This window comes from Sciurus vulgaris (assembly GCF_902686455.1).
Source record: "Sciurus vulgaris genome assembly, chromosome: 2".
Lineage (NCBI taxonomy): Eukaryota > Metazoa > Chordata > Mammalia > Rodentia > Sciuridae > Sciurus > Sciurus vulgaris.
Window position 1 is genome coordinate 115,555,754 of NC_136462.1, and position 25,698 is coordinate 115,581,451.

Genomic DNA, 25,698 nt, shown 5'->3' on the forward strand with positions numbered 1-25,698 from the left:
TGGTGCTGCAACCAGGGACCAGTTTCCTCATTTGCAAATCCCCTTCCTAAGTAATACTAATGAAGATAACATATCTGGAGTGTCTTGGGCTCTGTAACTGTAAGTCGGACCCAGTGCCTGAGATACAGGGGGCCCAGCCTTGACTGAGGGCTGTAGAGAGATGACAGTGCCATTTTATGACTCTCTGTCCTTTAGTATTAACTTGCATGCATGGAGAGAGCTGAGAAGTCTGCGAGCAGCCTGAGGGATGGTCTCAGATGCAGCACAGCACAAAGAGGCCAGAATGTGATGACTGACAGGTGGCTCATTCTCAGCCGTCTCCAACTTGGGCCTGGGATCCCACCAGTCGACCACCCGTCTCCTGGGCCCAGTATTCTCCTCTGCCCTGAGTTCTACTTTAAACACTCATCACTTAATGGGACATTTATTTTCCTGTGCATTGTCTGTGGTTTCTACAATAATACTGTATTAAATGTTATGTGTGATAATGCTTGTTAGCTGCTCACCCTCCCCCGTGGGGTAAGACTGACTTGCTGCTGGTCCTGTCTCCACATGTAGATCCCCTGAGCAGGGGACCTAGCCCTTGACGGAATATGGACTCTCTAGGAGTGTGGTTTCCAAACACTGCTGTCCACTGGAATCAACCTGGGGAATCTTTAAAACCTGCTGATGTCTAACTCCTGCCTCTTGAAATGGTGATTTAATTGATATGGGCTGCAATTTGGATCCTGGGATTTTCCAAACTTCCCAGGTAATTTAAACTCTGGAAAAGTTTAGGAACCATACGGTTAGAAAGGAGAGACAAGGATTGAGATGAGTGAAGAGGGTATGTCTCCAAGAAGAATTTAAGGGACTTCACCAGCCCCTTTGGGGAACCACTCTGGAAATGTTGAGGTTTTACTTCTGATTTCTGACTCTCCCCCTGATTTACCTGCTTTCTCCCTCCATCCTGAAACAGGAGTGAGCACAGCAGGGGGCTTAGAGGTCAAGTTCAAGTGGCAACTGTTTGCTTCCCAGCTGCATTACCTCCTGCAAGTCTCTTCCCAGAGCTCAGTTTTCTCATCCACAAAATGGATTGCTATAAAGACTTAATAAAACTTTATAGGTTGTTACAAAGAGTAAATAAAATAATGTCTATAAACTGCTCAGCGCAGGCTTGGCACCTTGTAAACACTCATCAGATAGTCTTTGATCATTGACAATGAATTTGATGCTGACCCTGCGTCCTGTCTGTATGCTCCAAGCAAGGTGCTCTGTGTTTGAACAGGTGCCCTGCTCCTCAGGGTAGAAAGGGTAGCCACAGAGAAGCAGGAAGGGCATAGGCCAGGGTCTGGAGATCTGGGAAGTCCAGAGAGGCCAGGGACAATGTTCAAGGTCACCTAGCTGGTGAGTGCCAGAACTAGGCATAGAAACACTACCTCCTGCCCAGTGTTTTCTGCCTTGCTAAGCTGATTCTGCAGGTAAGAAAACATTTTGCTTCTGTGTACAAAATTCAGCTCTGCAGCCATGGGAGATTCCAGGAAGCTGAAGCTGCAGTGCGGGTTGTTTTGGAACCATCTCACCGTAGGTCAGTTCACTGAGTTCAGATAAAGCCCGGGCAGGGGCTCAGAGCCTGTGCTGCTCCCCGGGCGGCCTGTCGGGCCAGCTGCTCCCAAGGGATCACCGGTCACTGCACCGCCAGCCTTCCCGGGTTGGCCTGGTCCTGGCTGCCCATGCACATGCCATGCACACTCCAAAACCCACTTGCAACTAATTAGTTACTTTTAGTCAGTTTCAAGGCGCTTTCCCCCTCCAGGCCATGCAGGTAACGAGGGAGTAGAGAAGCCTGTACCAACGAGCACACTCATGCTCCAAAGAACTCGTGAAACCTGGGCCTCTGGTAAACAGCAGTCACAGCTCATTTCTGGAGGACCTGTTTGCCTGAAACCATCAAGACTATTGGGTTTCTTTTTTAAAATACAAATGTTAACCATTGATGCTGGGAATGGGTCTCAATGGTAGAGAGCTTGCCTCTCATTTCAAGGCCCTGAATTTCATCCCCAGCATTGGGGCAAGAAAAGGTTAAATGTTCACTGTAAAAGAATTGGAATCCACTAATAATTTTCAACTAGCCAGGGGTTGCTATTAATATTTTGATGTATTTTCTTGCAGAGTGTGTATTTTTTTAGTAATATGTATCATACATAGGGATCGTGTATATTATATTTATATGATCTGATTCTTGTTTACTAAATGTTAGATGTTAGGTCTTTAGCAAGTCCCATGCCACATGAACATGATTTTAAATGACCTCATAGTATTCTGCTCTACTGGCATGTTGTAATTCCTTCAGGTGGTGCCTTTAGTGAGGCATTTATTGCATTGTTCCCTGTTATAAATAACAGCAGTGAGTGTCTTAGTGTGCTTCTCTGTTGATTGCACTGGGGTCAATTCCCCAAGAAGCCACAACCTTGTGATAGTTTGGAAGGGAGCTTGTCAAATGGACCTCTGGAAAAGTCACCCTCCTCCACTCTGCTCCTCACACTGGTGCAGATATCCTGCCCTCCAAACTGTCAACGGGCAGGTGAGTGCATTCCGCACAGCTTGAGCCCAGCCCTGGGCTCTCCCTGGAGAAGATTCAGGGTATGTGGCAGCTATCAGCTCACATTTGACGCTGAAGGAGGACTAGACTTGCGTTTCCACCCCTCCAGGCTCCGCCCCCCCCCAGCTGTGTGAGGTGCTCCCTGAGATCCTGGCCACCAAGGAACCAGGCTTCCCCTCCCCACCCACATGGCTAAGTCCTGCCCAACCCTGCCGAGCAGCTCACTGAGGCTGGGAACAGAGGGCAGGTTAGGCCCCGACCTGTGAGGACCTGCTCTCAGGACTGTTCATGAACTGCCCATCTGAACAGTCCCTCTAATGTTCTGTCACAGTGGAAAGCCTGCCTCCACCAAGGAGCTCCCTAAACCTCTCCTCCTGAGCCGTAAAAGGGGATTGTTGGGAGGATGACATTTGGTCATATAAATCAAAATAAATTTGATTGTATTAATATGCCATATTAAGGATAGTAATTCATGTGCTACTGAGTGTGGGAAGGCAGGGCTGCACAGCAGGCAAGAGCCAGCCTGGGGGTGGCCTTTAGTCACACCCGTTATATAGAAATAGGAATCATGCAACAGAGACATTTGTGGGATTCAGGGAAGGCATTGTCTACATTTTTTAATAATTAAGAATGAGCTTCCTTTGGAACATCTGGCACAGGTATGTGTTTTACCTGTTTGCTTTTTCACCTCAATCAGCGGTGTTCATGACATCTGATAGCACTACAAGACCTGTGCCTCTTCAGGTGACGTGCTAGAGTTGGCTTGGACTGGCTTGTGAGAGCCTATTAAATTTTTAGGAATTTTGAAAGGCAGTTGTTAAACACAGGTTTTGTTAAAAATTCAATTGCATTAACTTAAATTAGATACAGTAAAAACAGAGGTACTAAATATTAAAAATTCATCACTTCCTAATTGTTTTAGTACTCTCTGTGTTCTTGCAGTTATTTATGTCGATGATGTCTGTAGTGTGAAAATATTATATAATGGTGTGCTTGCTGATAAGGGTCTCTTCTAACTCAGTGTTTAGTGACATCAGTTTTTTAACCTGAGATTAGCGATGGTGGGAATATTTAAGTTACTACGATTGGCAATCACTAGAAATTCAGGTCTTTCTCTGGAGATGGAGCTGTTAAGCATCTCCACCCCACTGCTTATGACCTCAGCTCCTGTCCTATGTGCTCTACCCACAATTCCTACTCCCTAAGCATAGTGGCTTTCATTGCCTTAACTGTTGGTTTTGTACTGACTCCCCTATTTCTTGATTTACCTTGTGGCTTGATTTTTTTTTTTTTTTTTTTTTTTTTTTTTTTATTTAAGCATTGCCTCTTGATTTCCTATTACAGAAAATGAGATCTGGCTCTGCTCCTGCCCCGCCTCCGCTCTCACCATACGCTCTTGCTTCTTCCCAGCACATTAGAGCACAACTCTTGTTTAAATAAATATTCAGGATTTACATTATTTCAACTATGTAAATATTATACAGGAATCATTATGCACTATGATTACATTAGCTCTTGTAGACAATACTTTTTTCCTGAAGTTAATCATTACATTTTTAAATTTGCTTGGTTTCTTTATTAAAAAAAAAAAAAAATGGCTTTCCAACTTTTCTTTTCAGCAATGGAACCCATTTTTCAAACAAAATTTATTACTTGCTGTAATAAACAGAGCCACCAGGTGGAAAAGGGGTTCTTTGCTTTCAGGGCTACCACTTATAGCCAAGCAGACAGTGCCTCAAAACTCTTAGGAACAACAGGTCGCAGTGGCCTGTAATCCCACCGGCTCTGGAAGCTGAGGCAGGAGGATTGAGTTCAAAGCCAGCCTCAGCAATGGTGAGGTGCTAAGCAACTCAGTGAGACCCTGCCTCTAAATAAAATGCAAAATAGGGCTGGGGATGTGGCTCAGTGGTTGAGTGCCCCTGAATTCAATCCCCAGCACTCCCCCCCACAAAAAAAAAACCCAAACATCTGTTAGGGACACTGCTCCCCTAAGCAAGAAAGTGCTTCTGTCATGAGAGTCCCATGCACCATCTCATTAGGAAATGTGTTCATTGTGTAAAACATGCATGACGCTGGGCTCATGCTTTGTTTTAGAAAATCTTGCTCTCTTCCCCAGCCTGGGGCTCTGGCCTCTCTGGCTTCTGCTTCTGTACCTTTCCAGTAATGTTGCTGAGTCTGGCCCTCCAGTGCATCACCCACAGCCTGCTGGCTGGAAGCACCGTTAGCTGATGGTCACCTATCGACTGACTGGGAGCCCCTCAGATTTGCCTGGGCTGGTGGGCTAGGTGCCAAAAGCTGATTGCAGACAGCTCAGCTTGGGGAACACTCAAATGCTGCTTTGAGACGAGACAGAAGGAATGGCTCTGCGAGAGAGTAAATGAGCTGTAGAAGGAGATGATGCAAGATCTGTCTGGCCACAGAAAGTCAGAACTGGCGGAGGGGATCTGGCCAACAATGAGCAGTGGGGTTTGAAAAGCTCACTTTGGGAAATCACACCTCTGCGGGAATTCCTACTTTCAACTGGTTGACTTTGGGAAAGTTACTTAACCTCTCTGGGCCTTAACTTCCCTTGTGCCCAATTCACAGGTTTGTTATGAGTTAAAGAAAATGTGCAGCTCTAATAAATCCCAGGGTCGCATGTGGCTCTGTTTCTGCTTCAAGTCTCATTTAAAAAGTCATAGTCTAACAGCTCAAGAGTAGTTTTAAAAAGATGTTCCAATCCTAGCTGCATCCCTCATGAAATGTGGAAAAGGATCCCATCTTAATGGATGGTAACACTCCTCAACTCCTTTCCTCCATTCTCGAATTTTCCCACAACACGCAGTATAATGACGTCCTCCTGGGCCCAATTCAGGATGTTTTTCCTCGCTCTCACACCACTCCAGGTCTGTTTCCGTTTGTTTTTACACTGGAATTGAACCCAGGGGCACTTTACCATGGAGCTACATCCCCAGCCCTTTTTATTTTTCATTTTGAGACAGGATCTTGCTAAGTTGCTGAGGCTGGTCTCCAACTTCCCATCCTCCTGCCTCAGTCTTCTGAGTCACTGAGATGATAGGCGTGCGCCTCTGTACTCTGCTCCAGGCCTGCTTTTGTCTACTGATCCTGCCACTGCTGTGTCCCAGAAAATCAGATCCAGACCTGAGCTGATAGCACAGGCAGGAAGAGGGTGGCACAGGCTTTGGCAGGGCACTCACTCTGGGACCACTCTTGGCCTGGGCATGTAGGAGTAGCCATTTTCTCCCTCCTAGTTTTTCAGACAAGAAACCTACAGAAAGATGAGGCCCTGAACCCCGACCCCTATTAGCAGTCAAGCAGTGAGTGGAGAAACCTTTTCTTCTCCCCTGCGAAACCTCCCCAAAAAGTCACGCTGGACAGACCTCGGGATTGGAGGCCGCCTCTACCTCCTTACTCTGCCACCTTGGTAGTCCTTTTCAGGAGACCAGCTCTTCCCACCCCCATGCATATCCCTTGTTCCATCCTTCTCAGGACTCCTCCTACCCCTAGGACGTCCTTCAGGTCACCTACTGGGTGCCTACTGTGTGCAAGACCTATAGGGAGTTGCAGATTCAGAGACAAAGACACAGATGCCACTGTGTTATGAGGGAGGGAGGCCCTGAGGGAGCTGCAGGGAGCTTGTGACCCACTGAGGAGTGGGGGGACTTCCTGGAGGAGGTGTCTCTCACCTGCACAATAAAGACCACTACTTTGCTGGGATGACTATTGCCTCACTAAGCACTTCACTAAGCACGTTAGTTTATTCCATCTGCATGGCAATGCTAAGAAGTAGGTGTTACCAGCCTTGGTTTAGCCATGAACTTCTAAATGGAGAGAAATTCATTGGCTTTCCCAAGGATGCATATTTAAAATGTGCCAAAACCAAGGTTCAAACACAGGCCTGTCTACTCCAAAGACTGTGCTTTCAACCACAAGGCATTGGGAACAGGTGTTCAAGATGCAAACTGCACAAGGCAGTCCATGGACATTGGCGGGGGAATAACTTATACAAATGAGTATATAGGTGGACTCAGATTCAGGCCTCTCTGCTGGCTCCTGGAGCAGCAGGAAGGAGCCTCCTCTTCATCCCAACCTGACCATGTCAGTTGCCCTGGGGTGCAGTGGGAACAATAGGTGTCTGGGTGTGTGAGTGCATGAGAGGTGTCAGGACTACTGCCCGCTGGGCACTGGGCTTTGGTCGTTCCACTGGGTAGTGCTCTTACCTTCAAATGCTTTCACTTGAGGATGGGGCTGACTTGCACAGGGGTGTCCTGTGGGCCAGCAGTGCCTCCCCACTCTGCTCTGTGGCCTCTACCACCATTCAGAGTCTGCCAGGGAGGTCGCAGCTTTAGGGCAAGGCCCAGCAAGGACCAAAGAGACAAAACATAGATGTGTCCTCAAAGACCTCCTAGTCTCTCCAAACCCACGACTAGAGTTGCCCCCAAAAGAGCAGCAGGACAATTTCCACAAGGGAGTGTCCCAAACTGCTCTGAGATTTGGCCATTGGGATTCCAAAGAAAGAGGCAGTAAGCTCCAGGTGACCAGGCCTGAGCATTTATTTGGATGACTCACTTCCAAGGTGCTGCAGCTTGAAAGGGGAGTCCTCCTCTGTATGTCTACCCCAGGGCTCATCAGTGGAGTTGATGTCGGGATTTAAGGAATTTGGGCTCAGGGCTGAGCAGGTGACAACCTAAACACCTTCTTCATGCCTGGGAATGTGGAAAGCCCCAGTACGGATTCAAGCTACTAGGAGAACCTTGGGCCGGCAGGTCACAAAGCTGTCCAGGAGCTTTGACTTGGGGTCAGGAAGGAAGTGGGAAGCACTGGGGGACCTCCCTTAGTCGAGAAACCTAGAAAAGGTCTCCTCTCAGGGTCACCTGGGGCCACTAAACTGATCACCTCCCTTGGTCTTTCTCCTCTGCAGACAGGAAGGATTGAGCCCAACTACCCCAAGGTGTGCGGCCACCAGGGCAACGTGCTGGACATCAAGTGGAACCCCTTCATCGACAACATCATCGCCTCGTGCTCCGAGGACACGTCGGTGAGCGGGAGGGGTGCTCCCGAGGGGGGCCCCTGAAGCCCTCCTGGCTCGCCTGCCTTCTCAGGAGCCGCGGTGTGGGGAGGAGGAGAGTGGGGAAGGCTGAGGGAGCGAATCCCCGGCGCCTGGGACTGATCTCGGGGCTTCAGTGTGATTGGGTTTGGAGGTGCTGATTTTATAGGTGAGAATTGGGTCAAAAAATTGTGTGGGCTTCAGCCCTGGTCTGCGCGCTACCGAGAGGGGCGGGGAGGAAGCCGGGGATGGAAACGCGGAGCCTGCGGAGAAGCGGGAGCAGCAGCGCAGCGCAACCGACTCTGTGGGCGGGGCACGGCGGTGGGCGGGGCGGGCATGGCGGTGGGCGGGGCGGGGCGTCGTGCGCCAGTCTAGTGCTCTGGAATCCCCGGTGGGCGAGCACACCCAGGAGGATTACTGTGGCTTGTCCTAGGACCCACCCTGGTGGCACAGAATTCGCACTCCATGTGTCCCCCCCACCACTCATCGGAAGAGAAAAGAAATAAAATAAAGAAACGAGGAAGAGAGCAGGGTAGAGCCCAGGTGGAGATGGGAGGAAAAGGAGAATGAGATCATTGCGGGGCAAGGACTCCAGGGAGAGTGACAGTCAAAGCTGCCTCATGTCTACCCTTGGCTCAGGCTCTGTTGCCTCTCACAGGTAAGGTAGGGGCAGATACGCTGGAATGGCCGCCAGGTTTCTGGAGAGGGGCTCCTGCTGCCCTCACAGTACCCCTGAGCAGCATCCGCAAGAGGCAAGCAAGAGAGGATTCCAGAGTCCCAGCTGAGCTGGGCAGGAGGCTCCTTATGTTCGCAAGGAAGGAGGAGCAGCCTCCCAGTCAGGCCACAAGCTTCTATCTGGTGCTTACTGGCAGTGCAGAGACAGGCCACATCCCCAGGATATTGGAACTGGAAGGAACTTCAGAGCTTTTGTCTCCCTATCTTCCTAGGTTGGACTGTGAGCTCCTGACTGCAGAGACCAGCTAGGGCCCAGGACCTAATAAATGCTTACTGTGTATTGAATGGATGGGTGAATGAATGGTTGGCTGGATGCATGGATTTATGGATGGATGGATGGATGGATGGATGGATGGATGGATGGATGGATTAATGGATGGATGGATAGATTATTGGATGGATAGATTAATGGATGGATGGATGGATGGATGGATGGATGACTACACTGATGGATAGGTGACTGACTGTACGGATGATGGACAGATAAATGAATGCATGAAAGGAAGGATAATGGGTAATGGAGAGATGGATGAATGGAAAGATGAAGGGATAAGTGAATGGATATGGTTCAACTAATCAATCATCCAATAAAGAGAGATAGTCATGGTAAAGTGTCTTCATCTGTCCATAAAGTTGAGATGCAGTCAGCTGGACATGGGCGAGTGGTGGGGAGGGGGCTAGGTGAGTGGAGTGGACTTGATCAGCTTCTGACTGTCAAAGCCCTAAGTCAGCTGGAGAAGATTCCTGAAAGCAGCAGCAGCAGCAGAGGGCAGGGTCTCTGTGGATGGAAAGAGAAAGGACTTTGGGTGAAAACCATCTGCAGGATTTATTACTTTCTTTAGTAGCCTCAGAATCAAAGTGGTTATGGGACAGCAATTAGAGGCCAGGTCAGCAAAAGACCAGAGCAGCAGAAGGGTGGGCATGAGGCAATAGAGCGAAGGAAAGGTGATGGAGCCAGGACACTGGTTGCTTCATGGCTGGAAAGGAAGCAGAAGGAACTGTTGGGGGCTGGAGATCTCAGTGGTCAGTGCAAGAAAGAGCAAGGCTCAGCTGGAGAGGGCAGGCAGAGCCATTGCCCACCCTTCTCTCCTGGATACGGGAAGCTGCAGTGCCTGGAAGGAGTGCAGTGACTGTGCTGGAGTATTGAGTGACTGTCACCAGCCAGCAGGGAGCAGACTCCCCTGAACCTCTGGGCTCCCCTGCCCACTCTAGGCTGAGCACTTTACATACATTTAGGGTACCCTGTGCAGCAGACCCTGCCACCCCAAATTGAGGGTCTGAGTACAGGTTGAGCACCCAGTTAGGAAGCGGAGGAGCCTGTATTCCCCTGGGCTGCCATCTCCCAGTTGTGCTCTTCCTGCTCCACCAAGTTCCTTCACTGCAGGATTCTGCAGAGCATCCTTGCTGGGAGTTCAGTGAGTCTCCCCAAGGGACCCAGCTGCGGGAGAGAAAAGCTGTGTCCATCTTAGTGGGAGAGGGGCAGATTCAGCCTCAGCTCTTGGAATTACCGGTCACCTGCCTCTCCCCAGGTTACCACTTCTTTCTTTGTCTTCCTTCCTTCCTTCCTTCCTTCCTTCCTTCCTTCCTTCCTTCCTTCCTTCCTTCCTTCCTTCCTTCCTCTCTCTCTCTCTCTCTCTCTTTCTTTCTTTCTTTCTTTTTTTCTTCTTTTCTTTCTTCCTTTTGTACTGGGAATTGAACACAGGGGTGCTTAACCACTGAGCCACATCCCCAGCCCTTTTTATTTTTTATTTTGAGATAGGGTCTCACTAAGTTGCTTATGGCCCCACTAAATTGCTGGGACTGGCTTTGAACTTGTGATCCTCCTGCCTCAGCCTCCCGAGTCTCTGGAGTTACGGGCATGCATCACCATGCCCAGCATGTTACCACTTCTTCTGCCTGAATCAGGATAACATGCACCTGCCTGGTTCTAACTCAGCACCTGCCTCCCATTCAGAGATCCCAGCTAATGAACAGGACACCCAGGGTGTGTGTTCAAACCTGCATGAAGCTCCACCCTAGCCACGGGAGCCAAACCACCTCTTCAGTTTTGCACACACTGATAGATCACACTGTGCCTGGCACCCTCCTGGTTGCTGGGGTCCAAAGAGCTTAACTGTGGAATCTGATGGACCCAGGATTGGATCTCAGCTTCCTCAGCTTCACCACTTCCCAGCTGGGTGGCCCAGAGTATGTGGCTTAACCTCTCTGGGCCTTGGTTTTGCTCATCTCTGAAACAGTAATAATAATAGCCGCCCCCACATGGAGCAGGTGGGATGAGGGTGCAAGGGTGCCAGCATCCAGCACTCGGCCTGGCACCTCATAAGCTCCTGCTAATCTCAGGTTGCTCCAGAGGCATCTGCATCAGAGGCTCCCTCCACTGCCACTCACCCTGCTCACTGAGTGCAACGCAGAAGGATGGCACTGTGTCCACTGGGCCAAACACACTGGCAGGGGAGAGGATTAATTCTGACCTAGGTGCAGGAGGAAAATAGATTTGAGAGAGGTGGACCTGGGAGAAGCAGGACTTGAACAAGCAGAAAACAGGTTAAAGGTGTCCCGGGAAGAGATCTGGCACAGGAGACAGCCTGGAGGGAATGCATATGGTGCTTGGAAAACAAGAGTCACCTGGCATGGCTGGAGCCCTCGGGTGGTGCACAGTGAGGAGAGTGGGCAGAGAGCAGGATGGGGGGGCACTGGAACCAGAGAGAAGGTGTGAAGGCACAGTTAGCCGACCTTCAAAGGGATGCCTGTGCTTCTCGAACCATCTGAGCACAAGCCAGGACCCAGGGGCTAGGGGAGTTATGAGGATGGAGGGGTCTTGGCTGGCTCTGTGGAGGAGGTAGGCCCCAGCAAGGGATGTGGATCTGTGGGGAGGAGGGCAGCGGCCAGGCAGGGAGGGGATCCAGAGACAGCAGATTAAGTCTCCTGATCCAGAGGAACTAAGCTTTCACTCCAGCTGCCTGGCCAGCTGCTGCAGAAGCCAGGCTCACAGCCCTACTTACCCTCAGTGTCTGCTCCCCAGCAAGGATCTTGTCATTGTAGCTAACAGGCCCTGAGGCTGGAGCCCAGCTGCTCCTGAAGAAGGAAGAGGGTCTTTGCGAGGCAGGTCCCCAACCTGCCCTCGTACCACGCCAGCCCTGGTTTAACGGGGAGGAAACTGAGGCTCAGAGCCACGGCAGGCCGAGGGTTCAGGTCCACCTGAGTATTTAATCACAGCACTGCCTGTCTCTGTGCAGGGCCGTGTTGGCCACTGGGGACTCATGCAGAGGAGGCCTCCCTGCCCCAGACCTGGGTGCTAGTGGGAGAGCCAGCCGGCTCCTGGCTGCCTTCCTTTTTTTTGACTGACCACCCTACCCTCTTCACACACCAGAGGGATAGTCCCCTGTGACACCTCTTGTGACCCGTTCCAGCCAGGATGGTCAACTCACTGTGTATCAAACATGACATCCAGGGGGCACAGTGGTGAATGTCTATAATCCCAGTGGCTTAGAAGACTGAGGCAGGAGGATCTCGAGTTCAAATCCAGCCTCAGCAACTTAGTGAGTCCCTCAGAAACTCAGAGAGACCCTTTCTAAAAATATATAAAAAATGGCTGGGGATGTGGTTCAGTGGTTAAGTGCCTCTGGGTTCAATCCCTAGTACCAAAAAAACCCAACATTCAGAGCCAGGGTCAGTGGTCAGTCAGCAAGGCACTGGGCCCCATACGAGGGCTGGGGAGGTTCCAGCTCAAAGAGGCCCAGAGCAGCCCTTGCAGCAGCTGTGGCTTCCCCTGGGAGAGCCGGGAGCTGCTCCCCACCCCTGCACTCTTCTCGCTCCTCAACTCTGAACATTCAGAGGACAATGAGGGGCTCCAGTGAGCCCCCCACTGCCCCCACCCTGCTCTCAAGCTCCTCTCCCACCCTGAGAAATGGCCTGTGGCGTGGATCCCCATGTCCCCCCCAGGCGCAGGAGGGCCTTGGAATCTAACCTCCATCCCTGCAGGATGTGTGGCACATAGCCAAGCCCCTTCCCAAGGGGCCTCCGTCCTGAGGGAAGGATGGGGGCCATAACTCTCCCTGGCATCTGGCAGAATCCAGTTCTTTCTGCCGCTGGGTGATGTCACCTATTGTTGAAGGGCTGTGCTTTTTATAGCTTCTGCTGCAGCTAGGGAGGGTGGCTGGCAGGCAGCAGGGAAAGGCACTGTCGCTTTCTAAGCCTCGTGCTCCCTCTTCTCTGGGGGGCCAGCAGCAGCAGCAGAGGGGGAGGGTTTGACATCTCAAGGAGAGGGGGAGAGTGATCCCAGGAGAAAGAGAGGGAGGGAGAGGGAGGGAGAGGGAGGGAGGCCCCCGCCCTGGTGGGCCCAATTCAGCATCTTTCTTTTGCCTTCTCTTCAAGCTCCTCCATCCAGTGGAGATTGCCTCTCCCTCAGGAGCTGGATGGGATATGGCAGCATGTCAGTCCTGCTGGAAGCCACCCACCCTGCAGGGGGTGGGTATGGGGGTGGGGGTTGAGAGAGAGGGAGAGAGAGAGAGAGAGAAAGAACTCTGGCAGCCTCAGAAAAAGCAGCAGTGTGGCCCTGGTTAAGCAACCAGGCTCTGTGACCTTGGACTAGTTTCTTTTCCTACCCCTCTGGGCGCCAGTTGCCCTACTATAAAACGGGGGCCATACTGGACTCATGGTGAAAACTGAGTAAGTGTAAAAGTGATTCTCTTCTACTAAGAGTCCCATCGATAATAACCACAACTTTCTTCTCCTCAGGTAGGGACATAAGAGTTTAAATAACTGGCTCCAGTTGTGGGTGGCCAAAAGCCTGAGAGTCAGAGATTGGGGCTCCCAGACCAGTGTTCTTCTTGACACACCTCATTCTTAATTCATGGAGCTTCCTTTGCTGGTTTCCCAAAAAGGCCAACTGAATGTCGAGTCTTGCAGTCCAGAAGAGGAGCCCCCCGCATCAAGTCTCCCTCCCAAGTCAGGATTAAAGGGGTGCTCCCCATCCGTCCTGCTCACCGTGGCCTGCTACCCCAGGTTAGGGGTGATCCACTGCTGGACGTAGTGATCATAGGTAGCCTCTGGACTCGTGGGTTCTTTGATTTTTTTACTCATGTAGTAAGTCTATCTTGGAAGTACCAGTAAAGACATGAATTATTTATTTTTTTACTTTTTTGGTAATGGGGATTTAACCCAGGAGCACTTAATAGCTGCACTACATCCCCAGCCCTTTTTATTGTTTATTTTGAGACAGGGTCTCACCAAAGTTGCTAAGGCTGGCCTTGAACTTGTGATCCTCCTGCCTCAGCCTCCTGAGTGACTGGGATTACAGGCACATACTCCTGTGTGTGGCTCAGACAGCATGAATCAAAAGAACCCAGCTCTGTAGGGTGGAGCTGACCCTCCGAAGTTCATACAAGAAGATACAGTCATGCACTGCATAATGACATTTCTGTTGATGAAGGACTACATTTGCAACAGTGGTCCCATAAGATTATGATGGAACCGGAAGATGCTTATTGCCCAGCAATGCTGTCAAAATATCAAAGTATTCCTCACGTGTCTGTGGCGTTGCTGGTGTAAATAAGCCTACCGCACTGCCAGTCATGTGAAAGCGTCACACATGGATTTGCACAGGACATGATACTTGATATGACAGCAGACAACTGCAGTACTGGTTTCCATATTTCCTCAATTACACACTTTATTTCAGTGTACTCCTTTGATAATAAAAATAAAAAGTTCCCTATAAAACAGCCGCAGGCAGGTCATTCAGGAGGGATTCCAGAAGAGGCATTATCACCACAGGAGGTGAAGTTCACTGCATGTCACTTTCCCTGGAGACCTTCCAGGGGGGAAGATGTGAAGGTGGAAGACAGTGATAGTGATAATCCTGCCCCTCTGTGGACCAGGCTAGTGCGTGCGTTCGTGTCTTACTTCTCAACACAAAAAGTTTAAAAATTTAAAAAAAAAAAATACTTTAAAAATAGGAAAAGCTTATAATTTAGACAAGGATCCCTCAAGCCTTTTAGTTCATTATTAAAAAAAGAGAATTATTATTAGTAGTAGTACTAGTAGTATTATTAGTAGTATTTTGGTACTGGGATTGAACCTGGTGGTGCTTAACCACTGAACCACAACCCCAGCCCTTTTTAAAAAATATTATTTAGAGACAGGGTCTCACTGAGTTGCTCAGGGCTTCACTAAGTTGCTGAGGATGTTTGAACTTGCAATCCCCCTGCCTCAGCCTCCTGAGACGCTGGGATTACAGGCAGGCGCCACTGCGCTGGCTTAGGAAATTGTCGTTTAAGAAGCCGAGTGCATCCACGTGTTCAGGGTTGGTGATGTCCACGGTAGAGCCATGCGAGGCCTTCACTCTCCCTCACCACTCACTCCCTGACTCCCCTCCTCACCCTGGAGCAACCCCGTTCGTCATGCTCCTGCCATGGTGAGGGCCTGTGCAGGCGCGCCGATTTTTGATCTTTTATATCATACTTTTACTGTGTCTTTTCTATGTTTAGGTATGTTTGGGTACACAGATACTTGTGTTCTGACTGCCTACGGCATTTGGTCCAGAAGCACGCTGTATAGGTCTTGGCCTGGGAGCAGCAGCGACACCGCATGGCCTACTACGTGTGAAGTAGCACCCCCCCGCCCCACGGGTGTGCAAGCACACTCTGCGATATTTGCAGATGACGAAATTGCCTAACAATGCATGTCTCAGGAGTGAGACGTGACTGAGTTGGGGCCGGGTGGCTGCTCTGTTTCCTGGGATAGATAAGCAGAAGGACAGACCAGTCCCTCTTCATGTTGTTGGATCTGATCCAGAGAAGGGACTTGTAGCAACCTCCTCCCAGGACTCTGGCGGCAGATGCTCAAGTGTGCTTCTCTCTCAGCCCCAGCTAGCCCCTCCTGTCTCCTAGGGTTTGGTGTGATTTGTCTCCCATTGTTGGGAAACAGTGAGGTGGTCAGAAGACGGAAGCATCAAGGCAGATTTTGAGATTGTACCCCTTGTTTATATGAGTGACGGTGAACTCAATTTCTAGTACTAAGCAAAATAATGGACAAGAATTGGGTAGGTCAGAATTCCCGGACCCTCCTGGTTCTGAGCAAAGACCCTCCAGCTGCTCTCTTATCCCTGTGGGACCCTTGACTGTTGCTGTGCTTTTTGGCCCCAGGCAAGGTTAAACCCCAGGAGTGGGTAAATGCAAAGCCTGGTCTGCATGCTATCGTACAGCTTAATTGAATGCTTTCAGAGGGTTTTCCACTTTCTTGTTGCTCTTAACACAACAGAGGTGTTTTGTTGTTGTCATTGTTGTTTTTCAAAAAAGTTGACAATAAGAGGTTTAAATTCAAATCTTATCTGGGTACTTTGGCCCACTGTGAACTCCAACTTTTCTTCTGAGCTCCTATACGCATTTACAGACAGTAAATAGTGTCTGTTTGCTGCAGTCATATACAAGCAGATTCCTTCAGTGGAACGTGGTTTCCCTTAGAAACTGTCTTTTAGAGGCTCTGACTAGATCCTAGACCTAAGTCATGAGTAGTCTCCTCCCTCTAAGTGTCAGAAAACAGATCCAACCACATACCTCTGAAATAATGAAAGTTTTTGTTTGTTTGTTTGATTTTTGATTTTGTGGTGCTGGGGATTGAACCCAGGGTCTCATGCATGCTAAATAAGCACTCCATCACTGAACAACACCCTCAGCCTAGCAATTTTAAAGATGCAATTTATAGCCAGGCATGATGGTGCATGCTTCTAATTCCAGCTACTTGGGTAGCTGAGGCAGGAGGATGGCAAGTTTGAGACCAACCTGGGCAACTTAGCATGAGACCCTGGGTTCAATCCCCACTACTGCAATTAAAGGAAGGAAGGAAGGAACGAACGAACGAACGAACGAAGGGAGGGAAGATAAGAACAAACTTCATACCAAATATACTGACCACACAAGGCAAAAAAAAAAAAAATGCACGTGAATAATAAAAATCATACGTAAAGGTGACCTATATGAAAAGTTATATGTAATCCTTAATTTATTTTAAGTAAGCATCCTCAGGAACTATCAAATCTTTGGTAATCTGGTAGTGTATATATTTTGTCTTCATTAGGTCTCCATGGTTACTTTGTTGTATGGGTATAATTATCCTTCAGAAGAAAAGACTGACACTCAGGCTAAGTGACTTGGCCAAAGTCTCTTGCCAATAAGGTCAGAGCCTGGTTTGGAACAGAGCGTGTGAGAGCCCAGAGGTCTTGCTTTGTTGACCAGCAGCCCTGCCCCACCCCCACTCCCCACATATGGACATTTGGTCTCTACGCCATCCTGTCAGCTGCCTTTACTGTGTCTGCATGTGTCTGCTGTCTCCCCACAAGACCCTGGTCTCTCCTGTGTGTGGCACAGGGCAGAGCTGGAGTGTTCCGTTGGCTGGAACATACAATTAAATGGGCTCTGACCCAGGCACTCACGAAGGGGCAGCCCCAGGCCCCCGCTGGCCTGCTGGAGGGAGCACTTGTTTTTGCCACTTCTCCTTCTCCACCCCTTCCTCCCTGAAATCCTGTTTGGCAGACTCTATTGACTTTCCTGTCTAATCCAAGTGACCTTCCAGAGCAACCTCTGGACAGATCCACAGTGCTCCTCCTACATCCGACCCATTCTTTGTTTCTAGAGAATTCCTTAAATACTGAAGGCTAGGAGTTCCTTTCTCAGGGACTTAGGCCCACTGTGAACTCCAGCGCCTCCTCTGAGCTTTAAGAGCGACTGTTTGCTGTCCTAGAGTTCAAACAGAGCAACCTCCTTCCCAAGGGATGTGTTCAATGATGTCAAAAGCAGATAAATTTGAGGGATAAACTAATACACTCTAGACGTGCGAATGAGGGAACCAGGGCCCAGGGAGGGAAGTGACTGGTATCAAATGGGGACAAGGCAAAGTACCTCTCTCTGTTATATTTATTCATCCTGGTCCCCCAATTTCCATCTGGGATCCTACATCTAACGATTGTGGTTGAGAACAACTCTTTTGGCGTCTACCCATAGCCCTTTGCTCCCTGAGGTTTGGATCCGGGCAGGGCCTGCAGCCTGGCACCACCTGCCCTCCTCCCTTCATCCCCATGCTCCCAGGCAGAGCTGCCACCACAACAGATTAGCTCATGTGACTCTGAAGCGTAGTGTCTTCCAGGACACAGACGGAGAGCCAGAGCAGCAGAGGTTAACTGGCTTGTCCTAAGCCACTCAGCTAGTGTATGGGATTGGCCCTGGGTGGAGGGAGTGTCACTCCTGGTCCTGATGTCTCTGCCTTGACCCAGCATGCAGGTGCATCCCAGGCTCACCCTAGTTAGCTGCTCAGGAGTGAGGTTGTCCTGGGCAAGCGTTCTTTTCCTGAGACTCGGCCCAAGAAGAACATCTTCAGGCCTTGGTGACAAGGTGTGACATACGGCCTCTGACTTCCTCTGCACCTGCCTTCCTGCGCCATACCAGCCAGGCCGACACCCCTGCAGTTGCCCTAACCCACTGTGCCCAAACCCCACAGGCTGCTCATTCTTCTGCCTCCCCCCTCCCTACCCCCAACTATCTTTTCTCAAACTTGTTCGACTCCCCGTGTTCTAACCCTGCCTTCCCAGGCCCTCCCACCCTCGTCCTCCCCAGATTGCATTTAAGGATCTCCCAACTCTGTGCTCCCACAGGTTCTGCCTTGATCAGCTCCACATGGGTACTGTCAATGTCACAGAGCTGGGGTCTTCCAAGGAACTGAGGCGGCATGATGACCCCCTCTTCCAACCCCAATTCCTGATCAAGTCAGAAAGATTTCAGACATGTCACTCAGAGTAACAGGAATTGAGTATATTGAAGGGGTAGGGAAGGGGAAAGGGGACACTCTCAAGGGAGAGAGTGGGTCCTCTCAGAAAGGAGAGGGACAACATGCCTCTCCTGCACTCCAGTTTTATTGGGGATCCCAGAGAAGTTTCCAGAGAGTCCTGCCCAGGTCCACCTCTTGACTTTTGACTGAAGCAGGGTGACATCAGACTTTCAAGTCCCCCTGTCATGGCAACTCTAGGTCACACTGGCCCATGATGACCAGTTCTAATTGGATTCTTAACCATACATTCTTACAGATTTTATGGTTAGAAGGAACTATCCTTACCTCCCAGAGTTTCAGGATCTGGTCACAAAAATCTCCTGGCTTCCTCCCATCGACATGATCTTGGGCCTGCATTTCTCCAGCAGGTAACAGGTAGTTTGCTGAGGAATGTGGTATAGCTGTCCACTCAGGCCAGGCAGGGCTGCAGGTAAATTGCTTCTTGGAAAAGAAAGCATGTGGGGGTCAGCATGGTGGGCCCATTTCATGGAATGATTCTCCTAACCTCATGTTCCCACCATTCACATCTGCCTGTCCCCTAATATCAAGAGCAGCATGAGACAAGCTCAACATGCATCCCATTGGCTTATAAGAGGCCTCAAAGATCCCTTTCAACGACCAGGAACAATTCTCCTGCCTGCATCACCATTTGGGTACTAGGCACTCTACCATTGACCCAAACATCACTAGCCCAAAAAATCAGCAACTTGGGAGGGTGAGGCAGTAGGATCAGAAGTTCAAGGTCAGCCTCAGCAACTTAGCAAAACCCTGTCTCAAAATCAAGCATAAAGATCTGAAAAGTAGCTTAGTGGGAACATGCCCTGCTATGGAGTTCAATCCCAATGCTACACACACAAAAAAAGTGTCATTTAGAGGAATAGATGAAGACGTGCTTCCAGCCTCTGAGGGTAGAAGCTAGGATGACTTTGAGGGGTAATTTTATAATAACTATTTTTAAAAAATGAAGCACCTCTAGGCATTTGTCCTATAAGAATATTCACACCCATGCACAAACTCGTACGTTCATCACGGAATGAATTGTAATTGTGAAAAAGAAATACTCAGAACCCAGGTGTCCGTTAATAGAGGCTGAGCAATTTCATCTTAGGATAGTCATATAACAGATGTCTCTCTGGTCATTTAAAAAGATAAGGTAAAGTGGGCATTGTGGTACAGCCTGTAATCCCAGCAACTCCAGAGGCCTGAGGCAGGCAGATTTCAAGTTCAAAGCCAGCATCAGTAACTTAGCAAGACTCTGTCTCAAAATTTAAAAAATAAAATAAAAAACAGCTGGGGATATGGTTTAGAGGTTGTGTGCCCCTGGGTTAAATCCCAGTACCAAAAATTTTAAAAAAATAAAAATAAAAAGATAAGGTATATCTATACAGAGTGCTGTGGAAAGATGCCTACTATCTATAGTTACAAGGAAAAATTATGTTGAAGAACATGTGATACAGTATCCTTTGGGGGTAAAAAAGAAAGAAGTGTGTGTGTGTGTGTGTGTGTGTGTGTGTGTGTGTGTGTGTGTGTGGTATACACGTGTCTAATATAAGCATTAGTCTTCCTGTTTCAAGAGTCACTTTCCTGTGTTACATTCTGGGGACAAAATAAACACGTGTACTGGTGACAGCCAGGTGGTTGTACCCAGAAGCTCCTCCCCAGCCTCCTCCCACCATTCCCAGACATGCTCTCGTGCCAGCACACCCTTCATAGCAACTGTCAAGGAAGACCATGGGGCATGGCGGTCCCTCTTCATGTCACTTCCCTCCCCAAAAGGAATGTTGGGCTTTACTGGAGGGCTGGAGCCACCAAAAGGGATGACAGTGGGGAAATGGGGACAGAAGAACATTTGCAACTGTCCCCTAATTATCCACTTTTTCTCCAGTAGTACGCTGAAGCTGATTTTCAGAAACTGAGAAGGGTGCACATAGGGCAAGCCCCCGTCCTGGCTCGAACCTGCCTTTCTTACCAGAAAGCCTCCCAGCGGACAGGTGTATGAGTCCTGGGAGACACAAGTGTGGGGAAACTCCACTTCTGCAGCCTCAGAACAAAGCACCTCCTTGCCTAGGAGACTTAACAGAATTCCCTTGGGTGTTGTTTCCGGTGTTGTTTCCGGTCTTGCTCCCCAGGCCCGGGGTCTACCTTTGACTGCCCTTAACATGCTCTTCGTGATTATCCAGAGCCCTCAGGATTATAACCAAGTGGCTGCTAGGAAATATGGACAGAATTATTAAATTGTCGGTCACCTAGAGTGTTTCTTCATTTTCTGTTTAGATGATGTTGCAATGAACATCTTCAAATGCACGTTGAATTTTCAGAGTGAAGTTACCAAGTCAAAGAGTCTCCTATAAATGGCTTTATGGTTCTTCCTAAAGTTTGCCAAATTGCATCCAAAAGAGCTCTTCTGATTTATGATACTGCCAACCCCAATGGTATCTGTAAGTTCCAGTATAGTCTAGCCAACACTGACTCTCCCCACCACCAGTTGGCTATTTTAGTGGATTTAAAATGATATCTCAAAGCTAGTTTTCCTGTCTTCTCCTTACTAGCAAGGGTGGAGTTCAGGTTTTCAGTTCAGGGTTGTTTTAAAAATGTCCAAGTTGTAATCACACATGCTCTTTCCTTTCCACCTGGTTAGATTCTAATACATAATAGTAATGATGATAATAACGAGAACTCTAATTCCACAGGTCTATTTAGAGTCTTTCATAAACAGTTGCGACATGATCTCATGTTATACCACTGGTAGACCAGGCAGAGCCATGAGCACCCACCCTCCCTGCTGTTTAGATGACAGTGGGAATTTAGTTTGAGTGACAGAAGCCCACTGGGGTAATGTCAGGAGTCAGGGGGTTTATTTGCAGAGAAGCCGCTCAGCTCCTTTCTCTGTGACTACGTCTCTTCTCTCCCCTGCTCTCAGCGTGGCCCGACCTTCTCTGGGCAGCTCACCTTTTTCTGCCTCTTCGTCAGCATCCAAAAGACTAAAAACAGCAACCCCATTCCAGGCTTTGCCCGTCTTTCAGGCTCAGTGATTCCAACCTGAGTCACGTCCCTGAATCCATCACCTCTCAGGACAGACTGGGAGTTCCCAGCCTCCCAGATACATTTCCTCCCACCCAGGTGTCCATACTGGGTTGGGCACAGAGTGAGGGTCCAGGTCATGAGGAACCGAAGGAGCTGAGACTGAGGAGAGCAGAGGCAGATTCCCTTGGAAGGCTGTGAGGTGGGAAGTGAAGGTAGGCTTTCTACTCCAGCGCTTACTAAAAGCAGCTCGTGCATGGTCCTGAACCTGGCCAGACCACAGCAACACCAGCATGCCAGGATCATCCTCTTAGGTCTGCAGAGACTTCTTGGAGAAAACCCTCCCAAAGGCAGAGTGGAGCCGGTCTCCTCTCTGGCCACTCCTGACCCCTTCCACAGAAGAACCAGGAGGTGCCTCACTTGGCTAGCCTCAAAAAGCCTGGCGTCCCAGGAAAAGAACCCTCAATATCACCTCCTGCCCTGCCCAGCCAGCCAAAACTCTTCGTCCCCACTGCAGGTGCGGATCTGGGAGATCCCCGAGGGCGGGCTGAAGCGGAACATGACGGAGGCGCTGCTGGAGCTCCACGGGCACAGCCGGCGCGTGGGGCTGGTGGAGTGGCACCCCACCACCAACAACATCCTGTTCAGTGCTGGCTACGACTACAAGGTGCACGGCGGGGGAACGGGGGGCACCAGGCAGAGTCAACTCAGCAGGGAGTGGTAGGGAGACGGAAGGGGATGTTTGCGGACCTGTGGGGGCCCTTTTCCTAAGCATGTTCACTAATATGGTCTCATTCATTCATTTACTATGCACAACTGAGCATCCCCTGTGCACCCCGTTGCTCCTGGGGTCCACAGGGGCTGGAGGCATCTTACCTGCCTTCTCTGATGGTGGATGGACTGGAGGGAAGAAAATGGAGCCCCATCCCCTAACCCCAGGCATGCCCTCCACAGAGGGGTGCCCGGTACCTGGGACCAGGCAAGGGATTCTTATCCTTCTTGTCAATTGCCAAAGCAGTCCAGGCTGGGTTTGGGACCTGTGCAAGGATATTAGTGGATCTGCTTAACAGACGCATCAGCTTTTCTGAGTAGAACTCAGTGACGCCATGCTTCAGCCCAGCACACCGCAGGCTCTGCACAAGGTGCTTCTCCCAGGGCAACCAGGGGTGGAGCGAGGACAGACGCCCATGACTACAGCAGCGGCTGACCCCCCTCCTGCGTGTCTGCCTTCTCAGGTCCTCATCTGGAACCTGGATGTGGGCGAGCCAGTGAAAATGATCGACTGCCACACTGATGTGATCCTCTGCATGTCCTTCAACACGGACGGCAGCCTGCTCACCACCACCTGCAAGGACAAGAAACTGCGTGTGATCGAGCCCCGCTCTGGCCGCGTTCTGCAGGTGGAACCCTACATTTTTTTTGAGGTGGAGGGGGAAGGTGTTGGTCCTGGGGCTCAGCTTTCAGCCGGGCCTGGAGGAAGAGGTTGTGCCAGGCCCCTCTCTCACTCTCTGTGGTCACCTGCTCCAGCCCAGCTGCTCTGGGCACTTCTCTACTCGTAGGAGTCCTGCCTTGTTCTGGGTGGGGAGGGACCCCAGTACCTTTTCCTGTTCCCACTTCAACTGCCTCCTCCAGATGGGATTCTTCTGGCCTGCTGGGATGACATCTTTAGCACATGAATCCTCAGGTGTCAACCAACTCCCATCATGGGCATAGAAGGAGGAGACTTTGGACTCACTGCCACCTACGTGGGATGAGCTGGGGAAATGCCTCGGGGTACCATCCCCCCAAAAGGCTCCAAGTGGGGAGGTTGGTGGTGACCTTAGCTCTGTTTTTGGTCTGTGAATGTCCTGATCTTGAGTGTGAGGAAGGGGTTAGGTTCCATTGAGGAGTAATGAATGAACCTTTCTTGAGCACCTACTGTATGCCAGTCATGGGGCTGGGTACAATGGAAAATATGGACCAAATTGAAGGTTTGCCTACTACACAAGGATTGGTGCTTGACCTGGGTGTGTTAATCCTGGAAGAATCCAATATTGCAAGACCAGAAAGTCATCTTCTCCTGGGACTACAGAAAAAAATAATTATAGTTGTTAGTATCATTAGTATTCACCAACACTTACACTCAGTGAGTGACAGGCACCGCAAGGTCTCTGCATCATTATTGCCATTAGTCCTCAAGACAGCCAGCCTTTCCAGGTGGGTACTGTTGCTCTTCCCATTTTGCACATGACAACAGTGATCCTTGGAGAGGCTGAGAAACAAATCTCACAGTCCATGGGGTGCGGCTAGAATTCAAGCCCAGCACCCATATTGGACAGAAAAGATGCTGGAGCACAGAGGATTCAACTTCCAACTCACCAATGAAGATCCAAGCCCAGAGAGGCTGAAGACTTCTCCCAGGCTATGTTGTTTTTTTTTGTTTTTTTTTTTTTTGTTTTTTTGGTTTTTTTTCAGCAGAATTGGGACTAAAGCCCAGATCGAGTACAGCCAGCCTGGACCTTTGGGCTGTCCCACTCCTCCTTTCCAACCTGGTGCTGACTAACCTGGCACAGGACTATGGTTAATCGGGAGGAACTCAGTATCGTAGGAACACACTCAGTTAAGAAGGAGTCTCCTGGTGAAACCGAGTTTCTGCACAGTGAAGCAGAACCAGTGTCCTGTGTCTTCCTGAGTCTCAGTTTTCTTGTCCTCAAAATGGGGGCAAAGAGTCCTTCCAGCAGGTGTCTGGAGTTTAAGAGAGCACCTGACACCTGTGTCTCCCTGGGCTTGGTGGAAGCTCGTCCCTCCCTTCCTGTTTCCACCCGCCAGCAGAGGCCTGCCTGGTTCTTGGGGCTCCCTTGCTCCACAGCACCTGTACATTTCCTGCAGCTGCTGCAAAAACTCACCACCAATGAGGTGGCTGAAAACAACAGAACTGTGTTCTTTCGCAGCTCTGGAGGCCAGATGCCCCAGATCCAGATGTCAGCGGGGCCACACTCGCTCCAGAGGCTCTGGGGGAGGATCCATTCTGGCCTCTTCCAGTTTCTGCGCCTGTTGGCTGCCTTGACTGTGGCTGCAGCACTCTGGTATCCGTTGCCGTGGTCACATCGCCTCCCCTCGCGTCTGTATACTCATCTCTCTCTTACAAGGACACTTGCAATGTCATTAGAGCCCACCTATAAAATCCAGGGTACCCTTCATCTCAGGATCCTTAACTTAATTCCATCTGCAAAGACCCTTTTTTCCAGCCAGCTGTGGTGGCTCACACCTGTAATCCCAGCGACTTGGGAGGCTGAGGCAGGAGGATTGTGAGTTCAAAGCCAGCCTCAGCAATTTAGTGAGGCCCTAAGCAACTCAGCAAGTCCCTATTTCAAAATAAAATATAAAAAAAGGGCTGGGGATGTGGCTCAGTGGTTAAGTGCCCCTGGGTTCAATCCCTGGTATTAAAAAAAAAAAAAAGACCCTTTTTCCAAATAAGGCAACATCCATAGTATTCTGGGATTAGGACATGGATATCTCCTGTGGGCTCCATTCAACCACTGCAGTACCCAAGGGTCAGGGTCCCTGGCTCACTTGCTCTCTGCCCCACCAGGAGGCCAACTGCAAAAACCATCGTGTGAACCGGGTGGTATTCCTGGGAAACATGAAGCGGCTCCTCACGACAGGGGTCTCCAGGTGGAACACAAGGCAGATCGCCCTCTGGGACCAGGTTAGTACAGGGAGGCCAGGTGGTGGGAGGAAGGGAACAGGTCACCTAGGCCTGAGTGCCCAGGCTCTCTTTCTCAGATGGGGCAAGAACAGAGGTTTGTGGTCTGGGCCCCAGGGCGAGGGGTCTCTGCTCCATGTGGAACAGGGATGAGATATCAGAGAAGGGAAAGGTTGGATGAGGCCCATTTGGTACTGGAGGGATGGAGCCATAGGGAATACCTGGAAAGGGCCAAGGCTGTGACCCCTCCTCTGGTGGAGAGTGGATCAGGCAGTGCCACCTGGCTGGAGGCCGAATGTGCTGGCCAATCCGCCCAGACACAGGCTCACATTCCACGTGCATGTGCTGGGGTTCCATCCTGGAGTGGGACATGGTGCAAGGGGCCAAGGCCACTCCTTGCTGAGAACTGCCAGGGAGCCAGGCCAGCATTTCCGCACTGGGAGAGGGAGCAGAGTTCATCTCCCCTGGCCCAGCAGTGCCCACGTCAGTGTGCATGTGTGCCCGTGTCCAGCTGCGGCCTCCAGCCAGGCCTTGCTGGCCTCCTAGCTGGTCTGTGGGGTTGTGGAGACCTGTGTGTCCAGTCCCCTCATGCATCCTCTCCCCACCCACCACCTGGCCCAGAGCAGAAACACAGGCCGGGAAGCAGGCCCTGAGGTGAGCTGTGAGCAGGGCAGTGGCTTCAGCTCTCCGTGCCACTTGAGACAAGACTATTTCTCGTTACAAAGGCAGTGGGAGGAATGGAGGGGAATGGGAACAGGAAAGACAGTAGAATGGATCGGACATTACTGTCCTCTGTGCATACGTGATTAC

General features: G+C 50.2%; 1 protein-coding gene across 1 annotated transcript in view; it reads left to right on the forward strand.

Annotated features, from left to right (window-relative positions):
• The window catches only part of CORO2B (coronin 2B), a 136,624-nt gene that overhangs the window by 96,408 nt on the left and 14,518 nt on the right, over positions 1-25,698 (forward strand). The window contains exons 3-6 of the mRNA XM_079129587.1: positions 7,503-7,619; positions 21,721-21,870; positions 22,439-22,603; positions 24,775-24,891. Of these exons, the coding sequence (XP_078985713.1) occupies positions 7,503-7,619; positions 21,721-21,870; positions 22,439-22,603; positions 24,775-24,891 (549 nt within the window). The remainder of the gene's footprint in view (positions 1-7,502; positions 7,620-21,720; positions 21,871-22,438; positions 22,604-24,774; positions 24,892-25,698) is intronic.